Consider the following 18,296-nt stretch of genomic DNA (forward strand, 5'->3'; position numbering starts at 1 on the left):
TGCTGACAGCTGGGAACCTGGAGCCTGCTTCGGATTCTGCGTCTCCCTCTCTCTCTGCCCCTCCCCCATTCACGTTCTGTCTCTCTCTCTGTCTCTCAAAAATAAATAAATATTAAAAATATTTTAAAAATGAGATTAATATAATTTAAAGAGACATAGGGAAAATAAATAGGAAGATGATTGGAAAGATTTTAGAAACATAAAAAATAAATAATGTATAGATATATATTTATATTTATATATATATTTAAAACAAAGAACTGATAAACTGGTAAACTGAATGTTGACCCAGCTCCAAAATGCCTAGAATAGGGATATTCTTAAGGGATATTTCAGCCTCCACTAAATGATGAGTTTTCTTCCCCTAGCATTTAAGCCTCTCCCAGAGACATGAATTAATCCCTTTTAGGTCATGGAGGGAACTCTAAATGCTTATATAATTTTGAAAAAATGAGTTGGCATCAGAGACAGTTATCATGCTTTGCACATTTATCCTAAGAAAAACAGTATTTACTTTTTGTATTTCACGTAATTTGCCATCTTTAATGTCCCTCATTATTACTGGTTCTGTCCTCTTTACGAAAACTTACTATGCTATAGCATTGGCTTTACGAGGCCTAAACAAAATGCTCTGTGTACTATGAGCTTTTTTATACTTTCATTTATTCACTCAATAACCATACATTAAGTATCTGTTTTAAGTTTTGGGCACTGGGGTTTTATTATAAACACAAAACACAGGGTTCCTTTCCTGATGGGAGTTTACATTACAGTGTCTGTGTGGAGGTGTTGCTGTTGAGGGAGATAGACCAAGAACACATAAACAAATGAGCAAGGTAGTTCAGATAGGAAAAAGTGCTATAGTTAGGAGGACATGGGAGCGTGTAATTGAGAGGGAGAGGCTATGTTAGAAGGGAAAGTTCTCCTCCAGGAGCTAAGATATGAATGTGAGGCAAAGCCATTAACAAATGTGCAATTTACAATGAGCACTTATTTCGTGGTTACGGTCATCTAAAAATTTTTGTTTCTAAACAAAATTCCCACTACACAAATGATGAAGATACAACTTCTTTTTAAGTCAAGTATCAACAAAAAAATGCTCCATCTGTTAATGCCAAAGATAAGATTGTGAGCAATATTAGAATTATTTTGAAATCCAAACAGCTGTCAGTAGGTGTGCCTTCAAAAAAAAAAAAATTAAGCACTTGCTCTTGCTTAATCTCTATATTAGTTACTTTTGGGAAATGAAATATTTGAGTATCTCACTTGACTGTTAAGAGTACAATGTTATCAGCAAACTGGCAATGAATTCTGTGGCAAAAATGAATCCATTCTGGTTTTTGAAAGAATCTGTTTTATATTTGTGACTCATGATCTTGTAGAATCCTACATGTGCAGAGAAAGTTGGCATCTGCCAGGAGCAAAGCAAATTTGATTAGATGTTCCAGTGGCTAGAACATATTCATTTAGTGTTTACAACTGGCTTCCTTAGAAATATGAGTGTTGCTTATCTAGTGAGGTGAATTTAAAACATACAGAGCCTTGAGCACTGGGTGTTATATGTAAGTGATGAATCACCAAATTCTACTCCTGAAACAATTACATTACATATTAACTAACCTGGTTTCAAATAACATTAAAAAATAAAAATAAAAACAAAAAAAAAACCACCCCAAAATGATTCCATTGGAACAACGTATGTTAAGCATAGAAAACCTGTAAGAATATACATTAAAATGTTAACTGTTTAAAAAAAACATACAGAGCTTCAGATATGATCCCTGATTTTTTAAGAAAACCCACCAAACTTTATAAGAATAGATTTCCTAAAAAATTGGACTTGATTCTCATTATAACATCAACATACTACAAATCTAGAGCCAAGTTTTTTGTATCTCTTCAAAATTTGAGATGAAATTTGTAAGACAATAACAAAGCATATGGGAGAGGGAGAAGCCACCAATGAGATGGTTTCATGTCAAAAAGATGTGATATTAATTTAGGAACCAATGAACTTTAAAAAGTGGAATCATGTGTGAGTAATAGAGTAGAATCTGGACCCAGACGGGAATCTAGCCTCAGAAAGTGAAGCATAAACAGAAAAGAGGGTGGAGGGGAGGAGGAATGGAAATTTTCAGGCGTATTGGAATTAAAAGACTCTTAGTTCCCTTCTAGCCCATATATTTGATTCTAAGAGCACCCAAAGAATGTGTTAACCAGGGGCAGCTGGGTGGCTCAGTCAGGCGACCTATTCTTGATTTTGGCTCAGGTCATAATCTCAGGGCCAAGGGATTGGGCCCTGGGTCATCTTGTTCAGAGTCTGCTTAAGATTCTCTTTCTCCTTCTCCCTCTGCTCCTCCCCTGCTGGCTCGCTCTCTCTAAAAAATAAATAACTAATTTTTTTTTTTTTTTTAAAGAAGGTGTTGGGGCTCCCGGGTGGTTCAGTCAGTTAAGTGTCCAACTTTGGCTCAGATCATGGGAGTTTGAGTCCTGCTTCTAGCTCTGTGATGACAGCTTGGAGCCTGCTTCAGATTCTGTATCTCCCTCTCTATCAAAAATAAACATTAAAAAAAAAAAAAGAGAGAAGATGACCAGTTAAAAAAATGACCTTATTGAGAATACAGATAACCATAAAATTTACCCATAAGCATACAATTCAATGATTTGTAGAAAATTCAGAGTTGTGCAACCATCAGGACAATCTAACCTATTTTTTTCATTGTTCATGGGATAGAAACCATTGTAGAGCAAGTTTCAAGGATGCAAAGGGGATTTATTGAAAACATGTGTAATAGACATGTGTGGGCAGTTGGTTTACTGAAACAAATAAGGAGAAAGAGAGGGAGAGTGTCTGGAGGCAGTACAGAACAATGGTTAAAAGCTACCCCTTGAAGTCAGACTGCTGGAGCTCAGATTCAGGCATCCTTATTTGCTTTAACCTTGAGCTGTTTGACCTCAAATAAGTTACTTAACTCTCTGAGCCTCAATTTATTCATCTGTAGTATACCAGTACCTACTTCATGGGGTTATGAAGGATAAATGAGATAATATGTATGAGGTGCTCAGCATAGTCCTGACCTATAGTAAGTACTCAACAAATGTTAGCTATTTTTATGATTATCACTAGATAACCATTAAATAGCCTTTCACGAACCAGACACAAAAGACCACATGCTCTATGATTCAATTTATATGAAATTCTAGCAAAGTCAAAACGATGGTGATAGAAAGTAGACCAGTGGTTGCCAGAGGCCATGGAGGGGGGAGGGGGTATGAATGACAGCAAAGGAGCACAGGGAACTTTTGGGATGGTGTTTTGTAAACATTTGTCATGGAATTAAACTTGGCGAATTTGATTGTGTGTGAAACAAAGCAGACAAAAAATACCCCAACCCTAAAAAATATAGCTTTTAATTTTCTAGTTGGATAGTTTAATTATTACATGTTAGAAGCAAGAATGAATTTCCAAACTCAGCCAGCAAATATTTGTTGGGTACCTATTATGTGCAAGGCACTGTTCTAGTGCTGAGGATACAGCCTTGAAGTGGACAGCATCTCAACCCTCATACAGCTTACAGTTCAAGCATGAATTAGATACATGTGTTTGGGGCCACAAAAGTCAGTGTGGGATGTTATGCGGACATAATCGAGACAGGGGAGTAGGAGGAGGGGTAGAGGAGCTCCAACTTATATAAATATCTGTTCCGTGGATTTTCCTTTATTTTTCAAACATACACAGAAGTAAACACAGCGTGCCTCTATCTGACGTAGTGTTTGGGCACGTGGCGTGACAGAGGCCTCTGGGTGACAAGTGATCTTGAGTGACCCAGGGCTGCCCTCTGGTCCCCATTATCTGTGAGTCTCACGTGGCGACGCAAGAGGACTGGCATCGGCCCACGGACCAGGTGGACGCTTCCACCGGCCTGTAGAGTGGCGCGCCCTCGATCTCGTCAACTAGGCGCTCTCTTGCCTCCAGGCTACCAAGAGCCCCATCCTCTCCCGCCCCCACGCCTCGGCAGAGCTCACTATGCTGGGCCCCGGCAAGCACCCGCCCAGAACGTGGGCCAAACCACCGAAGTCTCAGCCTGCGAGATGACTCCGCCCACCAAGTGACCCTACCCACGGGTGACCCCGCCCACTCGGGGGGCGGAGACTCGTTGCGGGAACCTGGTTAACTCTTCAGTTTGAGTCGCGTGGGGGGGCGGGGCGAGGCCTGCGGGGGGCGGAGCTTGCGGCGAGGCGGGCCGCTTGGCGCGGGCTAGGGAAATGGATGCTCTGCTGGTCCGCGGGCGCCGGGGGCGGGGAAAGCACTCGCTCTGCTCGGCGCTGGCCCCGCCCGCGACCCGGCGGGAGCCCGGGGCCGCCCCTTTCCTCCCTCACGGGCGCTGGGCTGAGTCCCGAGTCGAGAAACCTCACAGGCTCTGAGCTCCCTGACTGGGTTTTGGGTGGCTGCAGCCTGAGGAGGAACATGGCGCTCGTAGGCAACGGAGCAGAGCTGGAGGCGGACGAGGTACTGGCTGGTGGGGGTGCGGGTACTGTCCCTGGAGTCCGGGAGGGATGAGCGAGCCCGGCAGGGACAGCCAGGGTCCGCCCCCTTGGTCCCCAGTCTGGGACAGGCAGCCTCCGGTTCGGAGGAAGGAGCAGGGGCTGCGGGGGGGGGGGGGGTGGATGGGGAGGGCACCCGGCCTGGGAGGTCTTTCCCTGCGGCCGCGAGGAGGGCGCTCGGAGCGGAGGCGCTGCGGAGTTTGGGGCGCCGGCACCGCGGGGTCGTGGGATAGAGGACACCACGTCGGGTCGGCGGGTGGTTGGGTGTGAGTGCGCGGGAGCGCGGGACTCGCAGCCCTGGGCTGTTCTGAGACTGTTCAGGAGCGCCTGGGCTTTTTGAGGTCTGACCCTGAAGTCCCGATACTGGCCCTCGGGGTTTGTGGAATCTCACTTCTGTGGAAGTTTCCAGGTGGCAGAACCGAAAGGCTTCAGTCGGTGACAGGAGGAGGACAGGCTGAGGAAGGAGCCCCAGGGGTGTTTGCGCGAGCGGACAGGGCACGGGCTGCCGAGGGGCCGGAGGGCTGCAGGACCGGAGCAGCAGCCCAGGAACTGGTGCTTTCTCCGCAGTCCACAGGGCACGGGCCTTTCCCACGCAGGTCCGCCGTGGCGGTGGTGGACGGGAGAGAACCGACTCCGGCCGCTTCACTTCTCCACTGTATTTAAATAGCCATTTCCTCCGGTGGCGGGCGCGCGGGGGTCTGAGCACCCTTTGGCGCGCGCGCTGGACCTGTTGATTTATTGATTGTTCCTTTCAGCCGCACTTGGCAGTTCCGGAGAGACGCTCCCTCTTGCGCTGGAAGTTGAGGCCGGCAGCAGCACCCACATTTGCTGCTGCTGCTGCCATTTTACCTGACTTGAATTTTACAAGTCGCTGCTGGAGGAGGTTTAGTTTCAAATGATGCAATAGTGGAAGATCTGGAGGAGGCGGGTTAAGATTCCAGTCCCATCTCTTTCATGTTGGAAAACTCCTGACAACGAATTGTGTTCTCAGTGTAGCCCTTAATATAAAAACGAAACAAAAACCAAACTACAGCTCCTTTACACGACTGACCGGCAAGAGGGCAAGCCGGGTCATTGAGAACCTTCCTTACAGCCAGTCCCTTGCAATGAGGACCCCCAAGACCACAAAACAATGAGCCACAATTTGCTAAGTTGCATCTATTTATTGTTGAAACTTTTACACTACACATAAAGGCAAGTGATGAAATAGCATATTTGTTGCTATTTTCATCCATGACAACCTTTCTTTATTTATAGCTTTAGGCTGTCTTTGTGGTATGACCTAGAGCCTCCTGTTTTTCTTTCCTCCTTAGTTCTTTTCTTTAATCAAGGTAGTAACACTTTCATGGCGCTTTGGCCATACATACACTCCCTTCCTCAAAAGTTTTTATGGCTGTCTGTTATATATTAAGTATTTATATATCTGGCATGCAAGGCCCTGGCAAAATGATCTAAATGTGATGTTCCAGCCTGTTCCCAACTGCTTCCCTTTGTATAACCAGTTAATTTGATCAGTGTTATGCCCATATTATAGATGAGGAAGCAAGACTGGAAGTAGATAGTAAATATGGAGTGAATTTTTGAATCCCTAGTCTGCTAGTCTAAAAAGATTTGGTAGTCTTAGGGCTATAGAATTGTCTAGACCAGAGCATTGTTGAGAAGGAAAGGGGATGCTATTAATAATTAACACTTGGACAGTAGGTGTGAATGGGACTGTCCTGGGCTTATAGAAATACATAGTTATCCTAGCTATGCCCACTGCTTACAAGATGAACCGAAGTGTTAAGATACTCTAGCTAGGGAGGAGGACTCTAGTTCTGTGGGGGAAGTTAGGTCTCAGAACAGCAGAGAGCTTGGCACACAGCTTCTTGGTAAACACATTTGTTAAATGAATGAATAAAAGCAGAAATGATGTTTCTTAATAATTTCTCATTATTTGCTTTATTTTTCTTTTTTTAAATTCAGTAACTATTAGGCTCCTGTTAACATGTAATGTACTATGTTGGTCCTAGGAGGTGAGCAAAGTATAAACAAATTTTTTTGTTCCTGCCAAATTCACATTTATCCCTCACAGTACCCCATTTCTATTGGTATAAATTTTGCAAACATTAAAAAAAATGTTTATTTATTTTTGGCAGTGCCTGGGTGGCTCAGTCAGTTGAGTGTCCGACTTCGGCTCAGGTCATGATCTCATAGTTCATGGGTTCGAGCCCCGTGTCGGGCTCTGTGATGACGGATCAGAGCCTGGAGCCTGCTTCAGATTGTGTGTCTCCCTCTCTCTCTGCCCCTCTCCTGTTCGCGCTTTGTCTCTCTCTCAAAAATAACTACACATTAAAAAAAATTAAAAAAAAAAAAGAAAATGTTTTTTTAGTTTTGAGAGGGGGGAGGGGCAGAGAGAGAGGGAGACACAGAATCCGAAGCAAGTAGAGCTGTCAGCACAGAGCCGGCTGTGGGGCTTGAACTCACGTACGGTAAGATCATGACCTGAGCCGAAGTCGGAGGCTCAACCGACTGAGCCACCCAGGCCCCCAAATTTTGCAAACATTTATTGAACATTTGCTGTGTGCTGAAACTTGGTAGGTGCCTTAGAAAGAGAAGACACCGTTTTAGCTCTCTAGGGTTCTCTGTCTAGGTAGGGAGATATGACATGTGTATAAGAACTCCAGAATAGAGCTCAAGGCCGTGTAAGCAAGTAGGAAGTAGTGCATTGTGGACTGGGTACCCTTGACTTCCTTGTAGAAAGTCCCTAACACTTCATTGGCCTGAGCACTCTACCATGTCTACACGGAGTGAACAAGACCTGGCTCTTCAATTTTACTGGGTGTGTAAAACTAAAATGGCTTATTTCAGCTGGGGAGCTTTTTAAGCACTTTAATATACATTTGATAGGCTTTGTGGCTATTATTTTATATCCTAGGGAAGTAGAAGGGGGCCATGTGGTGTAGGTGGAAAAGTAGCCAGGAATTAGACAAACTGGGCTCTCTGTCAGTAATTTGCCCGTTAGCCATGTATTCAGTATGTGTGCAGATATCTGTCTGCAGATACAACGGGGCACCAGACTGATAAGGTTTCTATCTACAACTTAGTGATTTCATTGAGTAAGTCTCATTTTCTTAGGGTTCTTTTAAGTTTCCTCATCTGAAGAAGGTGGGGCTGGATGAACCCTAAGTGTTCTTCCATTTCTAGAAGTCTATACTTTTGTGGGGGGGATGCTCCTTTTTGGGAGGAGAGCTAATAAAATGGGACTTCCTTTTCTTTCAGAGTTTCTCAGGAGATGATGGTAGTAGAGAAACTGTCATGGTGGCTGGGGGATGGAGTGTTTTCTTAGGTAGACTGGTATTTCTTGTTGTTGTTTTTCCGTTTAGTTGCTAGGAGGATAAATGTGGGAACACAGAAGTTAGGGCTTGCAACCTCAAGGGTGGCAGAAATGGGTTCTGGAGGGAGGCAAAAACATCTTAGATATTACAGTGGTTTTATGACCCTTCAGAGCTTGATCAACAATACCTTATTACTTAGCATTAAAATTTCTTTCCTTGAGTTTTCTTGGGTATTACATAAGCAACGTTCACATCAAGTTCATGACAGATATACAGTATGTATGCAAGGTCAGTACTATAAACCTACGACAAATAGGTGGGAAGGACTGGAGAACTTTGTATCAGTTACTTGATCTTTAAGTTCTGTCTCTCCTGGTGACCTCCTCCTATGTACAGGCCACCCACTGGCTGCCTTGTGGATGTTGCTTATGTTTGGCCCTGAGTGCTTTCATGAATGACTTGGTATCTGAAAATTAAATAGGAACAGGTTATATTTTATTATTTAATCCTATTAAAGTTATTCAGTCCACCAGTAGTTGTCAGGTACTAAAAAAAGAACATATCAATAGTATCTGAATGAATATCTGCAGCTACTTAAGTTAAAAATTCTTTTCTTCTGTGAAACAAAAGTTCACTAAAAATAACTTTTTTTTAAGTTTCCATTTTTATTTTTTATTTAAGTAATTTCTACACCCAGTGTGGAGCTCGAACTCACAACCCCGAGATCAAGAGTCACATACTCTTCTAACTGAGCCAGCCAGGCACTCCCCAAAATAACTTCTTTAAAAAGTAATTTTTGGGGCGCCTGGGTGGCGCAGTCGGTTAAGCGTCCGACTTCAGCCAGGTCACGATCTCGCGGTCCGTGGGTTCGAGCCCCGCGTCAGGCTCTGGGCTGATGGCTCAGAGCCTGGAGCCTGTTTCCGATTCTGTGTCTCCCTCTCTCTCTGCCCCTCCCCCGTTCATGCTCTGTCTCTCTCTGTCCCAAAAAAATAAATAAACGTTGAAAAAAAAAAAAAAATTAAAAAAAAAAAAAAAAGTAATTTTTAAGAAGACAAATTTTCAATTGTTTTACCTTTGAAAAATAGCAGTTTTGAATGTCTGTTAAAAATTTGGTTGCATTGATATTGTTATGTAGAAATTGGAAATTTGCATGTGTAATCTGATACATTAAAAGCCACTCAGCAAATACAGTTATAAAGTTAAATGTTAATAGCTTTAAAAATTTCAATTTAACTTAAAATATTTATTTTAACTTAAAATATTTAGGTATTCCAAATCCATTGTTGAGTAAAAAAGAAGAAACTTTATACTGGCTTTTTTAATGTATGAAGCACATATACATCTCAGTGTTATTAAACTTTCATGGTGGGTATGGTTAGGAAAAATTGTCTAAAAGAGCTCCTTAAGAGGGCTATATGGAAAAAAGTGAGAAACACCGGTTGAAGAAAGAAATGGCTAATGTGGCAGGTGCTTTTGTGGCCTGCCTTTTTGGCTCAGGGTTTCTGAGATCTAATTCTAACTTAGAAAATTTATCTTTGGAATTTTAGATGAAGTTTAGATAAGATTGATTGCTACAGTTTTTTAAAGAATCAGATTCATTTTTTTTTTTTAAGTTTATTATTTTGAGAGCAAGAGAGAGAGTGCATGCATGCCAGCTGGGGAGGGACAGAAAGAGAGAGAGAGAGAGAAAGAGAGAGAGTGAATCCCAGGCAGGCCCCACACTGTTAATGTGGAGCCCAATGCAGGGCTCAAACCCACGACCTGTGAGATCATGACATGATCCGAAATCAAGTCGGACGCTTAACCCAATAAGCCACCCAGGTGCCCAAGAATCAGATTCATTCTTTTATTCCCCCAGTGTTCACTGAGTACGTCTCAGGTGCTAACAGTCTGTACGTGCTGGAGGTACCCACTAAGATAAGACAGCATTATTGCCTTTGAGGAACATACGCTCTTAGCGAAAGACACAGTTGTGCAAGTAACTAGTTCTGTCTTTGGATCGAGGTAGGTTTTAGGTAGAAGGGTCATGTAATTTATTGTCCGTAGCAGGGCAGTATGAGAGTAAATGGGATGCTTTTAGTAATTACCCTAGGACAACAGGTGCAACACAGGGATGCCACCCTAGTTTAGGGGCTGACAGAGACTTTAAGATAAAGAGATAGATAGCATTTGAACTGGGTCTTGAATGGTGAGCAGGCTTGTGCCCAGCAGAGCAAGTGAGATATGGCGCAGGCTTTGTGGAAGTTGAATGTGGGCAGGAATGAGAGCACACCTGGGTTCAGCAGGGCCCCCAGCCAGCTGGAGGGAGAGCCAGTGAGGGCTGAGACCACAGAGGCCAGCTTGGGTCATGTGGTACCGCATCTGGAGCATCATGCTAAGTGTGGGTGAAATCTCCTGAAAAATGGGAATCTGGAAGGTTTTTAGCCAGGCAAGTGTGATAAGGTTATTTCTTTTAGGAAGAAGAATCTGGTGAAGTTAATGCAGCCAGATTGTGGAAGTGGCGGCAGGAAGGGCGAGAGGCTTGTTGCAAGAGTTAATGTGGGAGGAGGTAAGGACAAAAGTGGAGCAGAGGCCACGGTCTTTGAAAGAAGAGGCCAGATGTGAGGGAGAACATGGAGGAGGAATTGTCTTGGGGGCCTTTTCCCCAGTTTGAGGGGCAGCGGATGGGGAGGGGTGGGGAGCTGTTCAGTGATAATTCTGGGTTCCTTGTGTGGCTGGGCTGTGGTGCTGTTAACACGTGAGGGGTGGGTGTAGAGGACAGGGATGGGGAGTACCTCATGTAGATTATGCTCACCTTTGTGGCTTGCTATGACTTTCCTTTTTTTTTTTTTTTTAATGTTTAGTTACTTAATTTGAGAGACAGCACGAGTCAGGGAGGGGCAAAGAGATAGAGAGAGAGAGAGAGAGAGAGAGAGAGAGAGAGAGAGAAGAGAGAGGATCCCACGCGGGCTCCGTGCCATCAGCACAGAACCTCACCTGGGGCTTGATCTCACAAACAGTGAGATCATGACCTGAGCCGAAATCAAGAGTCAGACACTTAACCAACTGAGCCACCCAAGCACCCCTCACTGTGACTCTTCATTACTGAGGGACTGTTTATGAGTGTGTGAATTTGGGCAGGGCTGAGAAAGGGTGTTTACAAATTGGTTCTGCCGATTAGTGGGGGGTAAAAATAGCATCAGCTTATGCCATCAGCCTCTGCGTCCTCCTCAGGTTAACCAACTGGCAGTTTTCCTGATTTGTTCAACCTTGAGTCTCTTGAAATCCCGTCTCTTCTTGGAATGCCACCTTCTCAGTGAAACTTGCCTTCACTTTCTCTTCCCCATCCCTTCGTACCTGGATACCCGCTTCCTTCCTCTCAAGTCCAGTAGCACAGGTATGCTCTTTCTAGGCAGGTCTCCGGTCTTCCTGGGGTTAGCTGTTTGCCTTCCCTTCTTAGCTTAGTTCCCTGCCCACGGGTGCTGTTACTAATTACCGACGGTGTGAATCTGATACTGTGAATTCTGTGAGGCTCATGGTTTCCACCTAACCATTTGTTGACATCTTCTCAGGCCCGAGTGTTGGGGGACCCGGTCGCCATCTCAGGTGGGTCTCCTGAAGTCACTGTGTGCTCACTTTCCAGAAGATGAGTATCTGGAGACTGCCCAGTGCTTGTGAGGCTTTCTGGGGAGAGCTTTCTGTTGGTCTCCGACTGTGTCAGAACTTTCTTCCCACTCCTTGCTTAGTGGATATTGGTCCTCCACCCTGGCCAGTTGGCCATATTGGTTGGGTCACCACACCTCTCTAAAGGGACTCCTCAAGTGTCGAATGCCTGAAGGTTCAAATGCCATTATGCTACTTATGCTCTTTATTTAAAGACTGTGGCTGTGTAGTAAAGTGCTTCCCTGCTGAGATCCTTAGACATGTCTTCTTAGTATTGCTGATATTATGCTGACGTATACATAGGGCCTACGTATTTTAAAATATTTTAATGAAATAACGTGACATATATGTATTTGTTGGGTCTGATTGCAACTAGTAAGTAAGAATTATTCAGTCTAATTTGATGTGTTGAATATTGCACTAGGTGCTGTAGAGGCAAACACAGCTCCAGCTCTAAGTTGGGGTCTAGTAGGGAATGGGAGCAGGTGTACAGACAAATAGATGTAATACTCTGTGCTGAGACCATAAAGGAGGATTGCCAGGGTGCTTTGGGAACGCAGAAGGAGGGCACCTCATCCTGAAGGGAGGATGGGTAGTCAGGGATGGTCTCCTTGAGGAGGCCATTTCTTAGAAAATCTGGATCTTACAGGATGAATAGGGGTTAACCATGAGGAGAGAGTGGGTAACGAGGGGAATTTTTTTTTTTTTTTTTTTTTAAATTTTTTTTCAACGTTTATTTTTATTTTTGGGACAGAGAGAGACAGAGCATGAACGGGGGAGGGGCAGAGAGAGAGGGAGACACAGAATCGGAAACAGGCTCCAGGCTCTGAGCCATCAGCCCAGAGCCCGACGCGGGGCTCGAACTCCCGGACCGCGAGATCGTGACCTGGCTGAAGTCGGACGCTTAACCGACTGCGCCACCCAGGCGCCCCAAACGAGGGGAATTCTTGAAGTGTGTCCCAGGGAGAGGGAACAGCAGGCATAAGGTATAGAGGTGGGGGGAGAGTCGGTGGTGCTCCGGGTGGCAGAGAATGAGTCTGGAAGGGTAGGATGGGCCGTCCGATTCTTTCATGCCAAGTTGTGGGTATTACCATGTGCATTTAAGGGTTTAAGCTAAGGAGAGGTGTGGAGAGACCAACGCTGTAGGTGGCTTTGTCTGGCGGTGCGTGGAGGCTGATTGGAGGGAGACAGGACCCCAGGTGGAGAGGCAGGTGCTTTTCTGGTGTTTTGTTTGTCAGTGGCTGTTATAGCCCTCTGAAGGCCCACTGTATGCAGGTGTAGCTAAGCACTGGGATAACATGGTGGGTAAGATAAGGAGCAGACACCTGAGAACGTGGGCCCAAACGCACAACTCTAACTTGGAGTAGGGGAGAGGCCAGACAGAGTGTAAGTACCCTGGCGCTCCTAGGAAGAGGAGAGGACACTCACAGGGCAGTCATCAGGATGTCATGCCCCCACCCGCAAGCAGCTGACTTGGTTTCCTGACCTAGTCTTCACTACCCAGCTGTGTGATGGAAGAGCAAGTCCCTTTAACCCTTTTGGGCTTTGGTTTCCTCACAGGTAACGTGAAAGAGGTGACATTGACCATCTATTTCTGAAGTGCTTTTAAGCTTTGACATCGATGATCTAGATGGTGGTTTTGATCTGGATATTGAGGGGTGGATTTCAGCAGGCAGCAGCGGGACAGCTCACACCTTCATTCCTTGAAGCGGAGGGAGCCGCAGAGGAAACAGGCTTGGGCATGGATGAAGCATGTCGGAGGCCATTGCGTGCAAGTGGGGGGCGTGCAGGGGCTGTGTGGCCGAGGCAGGAGGGCAGTGCTGTGTGTGTTGCTGCAGTGCTCAGCTAGGGAGCTGGGGTCTTTTTCTATTTTCTTCTTTGACAGTGGGGAGACACATGTATCCTCCTGTATTCGGGGAATGTGTTTCCTTCTCTTCTCCCCTCCCCTCCGGTCCCCTCGGCTCCACCCCGCCCCCCCCTCCTTTTTATAAAGGAAGCAGTGAGGATTCTATTTCTTGGTTTTGCTTTGTCCTTTCTCAACTTGTTTCGGAAGTTTTAAACAAACGACTGTCCACTGCAATGCAGTGGTTAAGGAGGCAGACAAGTCAGACATGCCTGAGTAATTCCATAGACTTACGTTTCATCACGTAGACTCTTACCCTTGGCTGAGTTCTGAGATGCAGAACCACATGGTGCACCACTGCTGTCTCTCCCCGCTTCCTTGGACTGCTCCGTCCCAGAGTTCTGGGGTTCCTGGTCTTTTTTCAACTCATGAGCGCAGTCCTTCCATTCAGAACTAAAGGAAACAAACCTCAGATTCTCACATCATTTCTCAGGCCAAAGAGGGTATGATCTTTCTGAAAGGAGGAGGGCAAGACAGATGACAGGGTGAGAGATTCCTCAAGAGAGGGGAATGAGGCCTAACTGCAAAGCCTCTCCCAGGAGCACTCATTGTGCAGAATCACTGGCTGAGGGCTGACTGCCCAGGAGCACTCCCTGTGCACGGCAGTATCGAGCTTCTGAAGAGGGCCAGCTTGGGTTCAGATCCTGGCTTCCCATTTGCTCTGTGACCTCGGGCGTATATTTAACCTGTCTGATGCTCTTCATTTATAAAACGAGAATATTGGTACCTACCCGTAAGGGTGCTGATGAGGCTGAAGTAAGGGTCTACTTCACAAAGCTTGGCATATAGCATTTTCAGAATTACTCTGAAAGTGGTAGTTCTCTTTTCCTTTTGCTTACCTTAAGATGTTATTGCCACTGCCTACTACTTAGGGGTTTGGTGAAGAATCTGTGTGTTCAGATATGATTTTACCTTATTTTTGCAGCCAACTGAGAGGGAAACTCTCTAAGCATGCATTCAAGAAACAGGAAGTGACTGGCCCAGGGTCTCTCAACTCACTTAGGCATGGAATTGGCATTAGAAGTCAAGTGCTCTAACTCTGCATTCAGTGTCCTTCCCAGTAGGTCAGAGGGTGGCAGACTTAGAAGGACAAATGTACTCTGCCCCCTTCCTTCCTGTCTTTGTCAGTAAAGTTATATTGGGACACAGCCCTGTCTGGTTGTGTAGGGGTTGCCCGGGACTGCTTTCACTAAACTGCAGAGTTGAATAGTTGGGGCACAGACTGTATGACCCACGTGGCCTGAATATTTGTCAATTCTTTACGGAAAAATTTTGCTGACCTTTGTACTAGGTGATTTCAAGGCCTGTACGTAAGTTGTTTATAATGTGTTGTAAGCCTTTTGAATTCAATTTGCTTGTTTTCTTAATATTCCTATAAGCATCAAAAACTAGGAAAAAATAGGAATTTATTTGACACATCCCATGAAGTGGTACGGTACACGTTCTGGAGTTAGACGGACATGAGTTTGAGCTCCTCCTCCATGTACTACCTTGGATAAATTAAGCTTCGGTTTCATCTGTGAAATGAACATAAGAAAACCTACTTCAGTGGGTTATTGTAGAGATTAAAGTCCTATAAAGGGGCACAAACATTGGCTCTTGGCTCTTTTGTTATTGAGGCTGCACGTGTGGATGCTTGACATTGTTTTCCCAACTGTGTAAGAAACTGGCCGTGTGAGGGTCAGCCCATCCAACCCCTGTCCAGCAGTTGGATTCCTTTAGGATAGATGCAGGTACCTCTCAGGCTACTCCCAGGACTCCAGCCCGGTCAGTTCTGCGTTTATAGTCCTCACCCTTTCCTTCCCTGAGGTGGTGGGGGGAAGCCACTTAACCACAAAAGAGAATGGGAAACAGAGGCTCAAAGCAGAAAAGTGTGGATATTTGTCAGGAAGGCATTGGTACTCTCACTCATATTTTGAAAATGGCTTTTCCCTATTGACACATAGTGGTATATATGGTAACCTTTGGTTTTTCTAGACATTATGCTGTGCAGAACCATCCCCTCTTTAACACTGGTGAATGTCGTGGCATTGTTACAGTCTTTTCAGGTAGCACCTAGATGTTAACAGGAGACTGTGACCTGTAAAAGGTATGCTTGTGTTCAGTTACTTGGTGTAAGAGGTTAAATTAAAAGGTAAAGGAGGGGACAGTGTGTGTGCGCTCCTGGTGTGGAGGGGCTCTAGGGTTCCTGCCCAACCCCAAAGCGATGTGCCATGCCAAACTGCTCTTCCAAGTCCTACTTAAAATCTGTTCACAGCTTCTCATTGCCTTCGAAGTATTTTTTTTTTTTTATCTTTATTTATTTTTGAGACAGAGAGGGAGAGGCTGAACGTGAGCAGGGGAGGGGCAGAGAGAGAGGGAGACACAGAATCTGAAGCAGGCTCCAGGCTCTGCACTGTCAGCACAGAGCCTGATGCAAGGCTTGAACTCACAAGCTGTGAGATCATGACCTGAGCCGAAGTCGGAGGCTTAACCGACTGAGCCACCCAGGCACCCCTGCCTTTAAGGTATCATGCAAACACCTTAGCACGACATATAAGGCCTTCCCTAGAATCTAGCTCATTGGTTCTCACACTTTAGTGTGCATACGTCACCAGGTTAGAGGAGTGGGTGATTTGTTAAGATGCACATTCCTACGCTCCCCCCGCATGAGCCGTTCCTATTCAGTAGGTTGGGGCGGGGGTGGCTCCCAGATGTTTGCATTCTTAACAGGACTAATATCAGCCAGTGCTTGTAGTTCCCCTTCTATGCCCCAGCTCCCAGGTCAGTCCTTTCTCACTTCCCAGCTTTGGATATGCCATTTCATCACCTGGCCAGTTCTGCTTCATCATTGAAGACTTGGGGACACCTCTCCTCCTCCAGCCTTCTTAGATATTCCCCCCTACCGTCCTGTGCAGGTGCTTAATAACTATGCAGCATTCCTGGCTGCCTCGAAGACGAGATAATCCTTTTTTGGCATATGTGCCACGACATCTGGCAGGGATGGGATGTAGACGCTCCGTTGTTCCAAAAGGAAAGGGTGGTCCTTCTTCTCTAGAGCAGAAAAGGAATTCCCTTCAGGGGTTTCTAACAATGAGATGTTTTTATCTTCTCAACCAGGAAGGAGAATTCGCCTCCATATCTATTAGTCTTATTTCAGTACACTTGAAAATCAAAACAGCTTTATTGAGGGGTGTAAATACACACCATAAAATTGACTCCTTTTTAAGTGTACAATTCAGTGATTGTTAGGAAGTTTACAGAATTGTTCATAGATCACTACAGTCCAGTTTTTTTTTTTTTTAAATTGAGGCATAATTGGTGTAAAACATTATATTTGTTTTAGGTGTACAACATAATGATTTGATATTTGTATATATTGCAAAATGATCATCGTAGTGAGCCTAGTTAACATCTGTCACCATACATAGTTACATTATTTTTCTTGTAATGAGAACTATTCTCTTAGCAACTTTCCGGTATGCAGCATGTTATTATTAGACATAGTCACCATGCTGTACCTCACATCCCCAGGACTTACTTATTTTTTAACTGGAAGTTTGTACCTTTTGACCCCCCCGTCATCCATTTTGCCCACCCCCCCAACGCAATCCAGTTTAAGAACATTTCCACACCCCATAAAGATTCTTGTACCCATTTGCTCTCATCTCAATACACTTTTAACACTTAAAATAATTGAAAAACTTAAAATTGCTAGGAGAAAACAAAATTTCCCAGGCAGAAATAAAAATGAGATGCCATTATATATCAGGGGGATAATGCGAAAGTGTTAGGCATCAAAAAACAGGACTGGAGAGCAAGGTGCATTTGGGTCAGTACTTGATTTGGCTTTTACACCATCGATATCATCAGAAGAGAAGTTCGAGGGCTACATGTAATTTGTGTCCAAATGAAAAATTTGTCCCATTTGCGAGAAAGCAGATGTGTAGTGTACATGGATAAAGGTTTTTCCTGATTTTCTAGTTCATTTCCCAAGGCAGATTTCTACCCAGTATGCTTAGCTTTTTATCCAATATGTTTAGTTCTTGCTCGAGGAATAAACAAGCAATTGCATTTCTAAGCCATTCGCAGTAGAATGAAAGGGGCTGTCACCACAGCTGAAGTCTCAAGTGGGACGAAGAATCAAATGAAATCAGCCTCTTTTTAAGCATCCCTGAAATTTCAATTTGTTGTGTGTCTTCTCGGGAAGGCGTGTGAGAAGGTAGAAGGAACGTGGGTGGGCTTACAGGTTAGCAGACACGGGTTGAGTTCTGCCGCTTGCTGGCAGTGTGACCAGGGGCACGTTACTTAATCTGATTCTCTGTGAGCTTCAGTCTCTCATTAGTCAAATGGGATTCTACTGCCCATCTTAGAGGTGCCAGGTGCAACCCTGGCACCTCACCCAGGGCCTGTCATACTATAAATACTTAGTTGCAGCCATTAATTTGAATAGCATCTGTGTATAGATTTCATTTTTTTTTATTAAAAAAAAATTTTTTTTTTAACATTTATTTATTTTTGAGACAGAGAGAGACAGAGCATGATCGGGGGAGGGTCAGAGAGAGAGGGAGACCCAGAATCCAAAACAGGCTCCAGGCTCTGAGCGGTCAGCACAGAGCCCGACGCGGGGCGCGAACCCACGGACAGTGAGATCGTGACCTGAGCTGAAGTCGGACGCTCAACCGACCGAGCCACCCAGGTGCCCCAGTTTTGTTTGTTTTTTATTTTCAAATTCAAACAGTGGTAAATGTCCTTATGGAGAACTTGCCTAAGCCAGGTAACCAAGGGCAAGGCAGGTGGAACCATAGTTTCCTCACTCCTGCAGCGGGGCTGAGTGAAATAGCATGCGGTCTGGCTGGGGTAGATAGGGAGCATTCACAAAATGAGGATGACTGGAGTTTATTCACACA

At 44.9% G+C, this 18,296-nt stretch overlaps 1 protein-coding gene across 5 annotated transcripts in view; it reads left to right on the forward strand.

The window, feature by feature from the left end:
- The first annotated feature begins 4,261 nt into the window (after nt 1-4,261).
- Nucleotides 4,262-18,296, forward strand: part of TTC39B (tetratricopeptide repeat domain 39B) — a 143,124-nt gene continuing 129,089 nt past the window's right edge. For 4 of the 5 annotated variants that reach the window (XR_007146330.1, XM_047830174.1, XM_047830176.1 and 1 more), the window contains exon 1: nt 4,262-4,510. Coding sequence is in view for 3 of the 5 variants with exons in the window: in XM_047830174.1 (XP_047686130.1) it covers nt 4,271-4,510 (240 nt within the window). In the remaining 2 variants the exon portion in view is untranslated. The remainder of the gene's footprint in view (nt 4,511-18,296) is intronic. The other variant, XM_047830178.1, reaches the window with a different exon arrangement.

The sequence above is a fragment of the Prionailurus viverrinus genome, chromosome D4 (assembly GCF_022837055.1).
Source record: "Prionailurus viverrinus isolate Anna chromosome D4, UM_Priviv_1.0, whole genome shotgun sequence".
Taxonomy (NCBI): domain Eukaryota; kingdom Metazoa; phylum Chordata; class Mammalia; order Carnivora; family Felidae; genus Prionailurus; species Prionailurus viverrinus.